At 41.6% G+C, this 2,161-nt stretch overlaps 1 protein-coding gene across 1 annotated transcript; it reads left to right on the top strand.

The window, feature by feature from the left end:
• Positions 1-619: 619 nt before the first annotated feature.
• Positions 620-1,826, top strand: LOC109206638 (uncharacterized mitochondrial protein AtMg00810-like). The gene is made up of 2 exons (XM_019369477.1): positions 620-1,405; positions 1,572-1,826. Exons 1-2 carry the CDS (start codon positions 620-622, stop codon positions 1,824-1,826), a joined length of 1,041 nt encoding a protein of 346 aa, XP_019225022.1.
• Positions 1,827-2,161: the final 335 nt, after the last annotated feature.

Raw genomic sequence — 2,161 nt, 5'->3', positions numbered from 1 at the left:
TTCTCTTTTAACTCCAACTCTTCCTTCTGATGTTTCAGTTTCTCCTCTACCCTCTCCTGCTCCTGTTTTTTCTGCTCCATCTTCTAATCCTCCTCCTCTTCGAAGATCTAGCAGACCTCATTCTGTCCCTGCCTATCTTCAGGACTTTGTTTGTTCCAACCTTCCTAATTCCATCTTTGCTCCTGTTTCTTCTAGTTCTGAGTCTACATCTTTCAATGCTACCACTTCACAGCTCCACATTCCTGAGCCTTACACTTACTCCCAGGCTGCTGCTGTCCCTGAGTGGCAGGAGGCCATGAGGAAGGAGTTTGAGGCTTTGGAGGCAAATAGAACTTGGGATATAGTTGAGTTACCCCCTGGTAAAAAGCCTATAGGCTGTAAATGGGTATATAAAGTAAAATATAAGGCTGATGGGACTCTAGAGAGGTATAAGGCCAGGTTAGTAGTTAGAGGTGATACTCAGGTTGAAGGGGTTGATTTTCATGAAACATTTTCCCCTGTTGTCAAAATGTCTACTGTAAAAACATTGATTGCTGTGGCTGTCAAACAGCACTGGCCCTTGTTCTAACTTGATGTCAATAATGCGTTCTTGCATGGGGATCTTGATGAAGAGGTTTTCATGAAAATACCTCCTGGTTTGACTGTTTCTCCCTCTTCATCTACTTCTCCTCCTTTGGTTTGTAAACTACTCAAATCCCTCTATGGTTTGAGACAGGCTTCCAGGCAATGGTATGCAAAGTTGTCTCAGGCTCTTTGCTCTAGAGGATATTCTCATTCTTTGAATGACTACTCTCTATTCACTAGGAGTTCTGGTTCTTCTTTGGTGATTTTAGCTGTGTATGTGGATGACATAATTCTGACTGGTACTGATCTATCTGAGATTTCATCCTTAAAAGGCTTTCTACATGAGCAGTTCAGGATTAAGGACCTTGGTTCCCTTAACTATTTTCTGGGTATTGAAGTGCTTTATTGTGATTCTGGTGTTCTTCTTCATCAAAAGAAATTCACTCATGATTTGTTAGAGTCCTTTGACTCTTCTGCCTCTTCAGCTGTGGTCTGTCCACTTACTATCAATGAGAAGTTGAAGGCTTCTGTTGGTGATCTTCTGCCCAAGCCTGAGGAATATAGGTGTTTAGTGGGCAAGTTGAATTTTTTAACCCACACTCGCCCTGATATCAGTTTTGCTGTCCAGCACCTTAGCCAGTTCCTGCAATCTCCTCGTATTCCCCATATGCAGGCTGCCTTACATCTCTTGCGCTATTTGAAAGGGACTTCTGATTTTAGCCTGTTTTTCAGTCATTCCCCTGATCTTGGCTTAAGAGTCTACTGTAATAGTGACTGGGCTTCTTGTGCTGATAGTAGACGGTCCGTTACTGGTTTTTGTGTATTTCTTGGTGACTGTTTGGTGAGTTGGAAGTCTAAGAAACAGCCTGTGGTTTCTCTTTCCTCTGCTGAGGCTGAATACAGGGCCATGAGTAAAGCTGCTGGCTGAAGTTACTTGGCTTTCCAGATTGTTATCTGACTTTGGTCTTTTTTCTTCTGCTCATGTTCCCTTATTCTGTGATAACCAGGCTGCATTGCACATTGCTCGCAACCCTGTTTTCCATGAGCGGACCAAACATATAGGGCTGGACTGTCATTTTATCAGAGGAAAAATTGGTGATGGCTTGATCAGTTTGGCTCATGTTTCTACTGCTGCTCAAGTTGCTGATATCCTTACCAAGGCACTCCCTGGGCCTGCTCATCATCTCCATCTTCGCAAGTTGGGGGTTCTTTCACCCTCCAACTTGAGGGGGGCTGTTAGAATAATAGAAGAAAAAGGCTGATAGTGCTTGTTGGGCTTTATTGTAATTAGTCATAGTAGTGGCCCAATTGTATCCGGGTCACAGGCCCACTATTTATACCTGTTATCTTTTTAGTCATTATTTCTGTACAAAAAGATTAACATTCATTTTTTGGAATATAGAAAATATCTGATGCTTCTCTCTCTTCTTCTCGAAGCTTCTCTCAAGTTCAATGGCCAATTCTCTGCTTCATTTCTTCTCTAGATTTGTAGTATCTAACATAAAAAGGAGAGAGATATAAAAGACAATAAATACTACTTCATTTTTTTTTTTAAAAAGAGTGAAAAAGGAACGAAATTTGGAAGTTTATGACAGGA

The sequence above is a fragment of the Nicotiana attenuata genome, unplaced genomic scaffold (assembly GCF_001879085.1).
Source record: "Nicotiana attenuata strain UT unplaced genomic scaffold, NIATTr2, whole genome shotgun sequence".
NCBI classification, from domain to species: domain Eukaryota; kingdom Viridiplantae; phylum Streptophyta; class Magnoliopsida; order Solanales; family Solanaceae; genus Nicotiana; species Nicotiana attenuata.
This window is presented reverse-complemented; position numbering and strand designations above follow the sequence as displayed.

Bases quoted from the DNA above. Each gene is read 5' to 3' on its own strand.
- LOC109206638 (XM_019369477.1), top strand. From the start codon at position 620: ATGAAAATACCTCCTGGTTTGACTGTTTCTCCCTCTTCATCTACTTCT. The intron at 1,406-1,571 runs GTGAGTTGGAAG...TGTGATAACCAG, and splicing joins TATTTCTTGGTGACTGTTTG to GCTGCATTGCACATTGCTCG.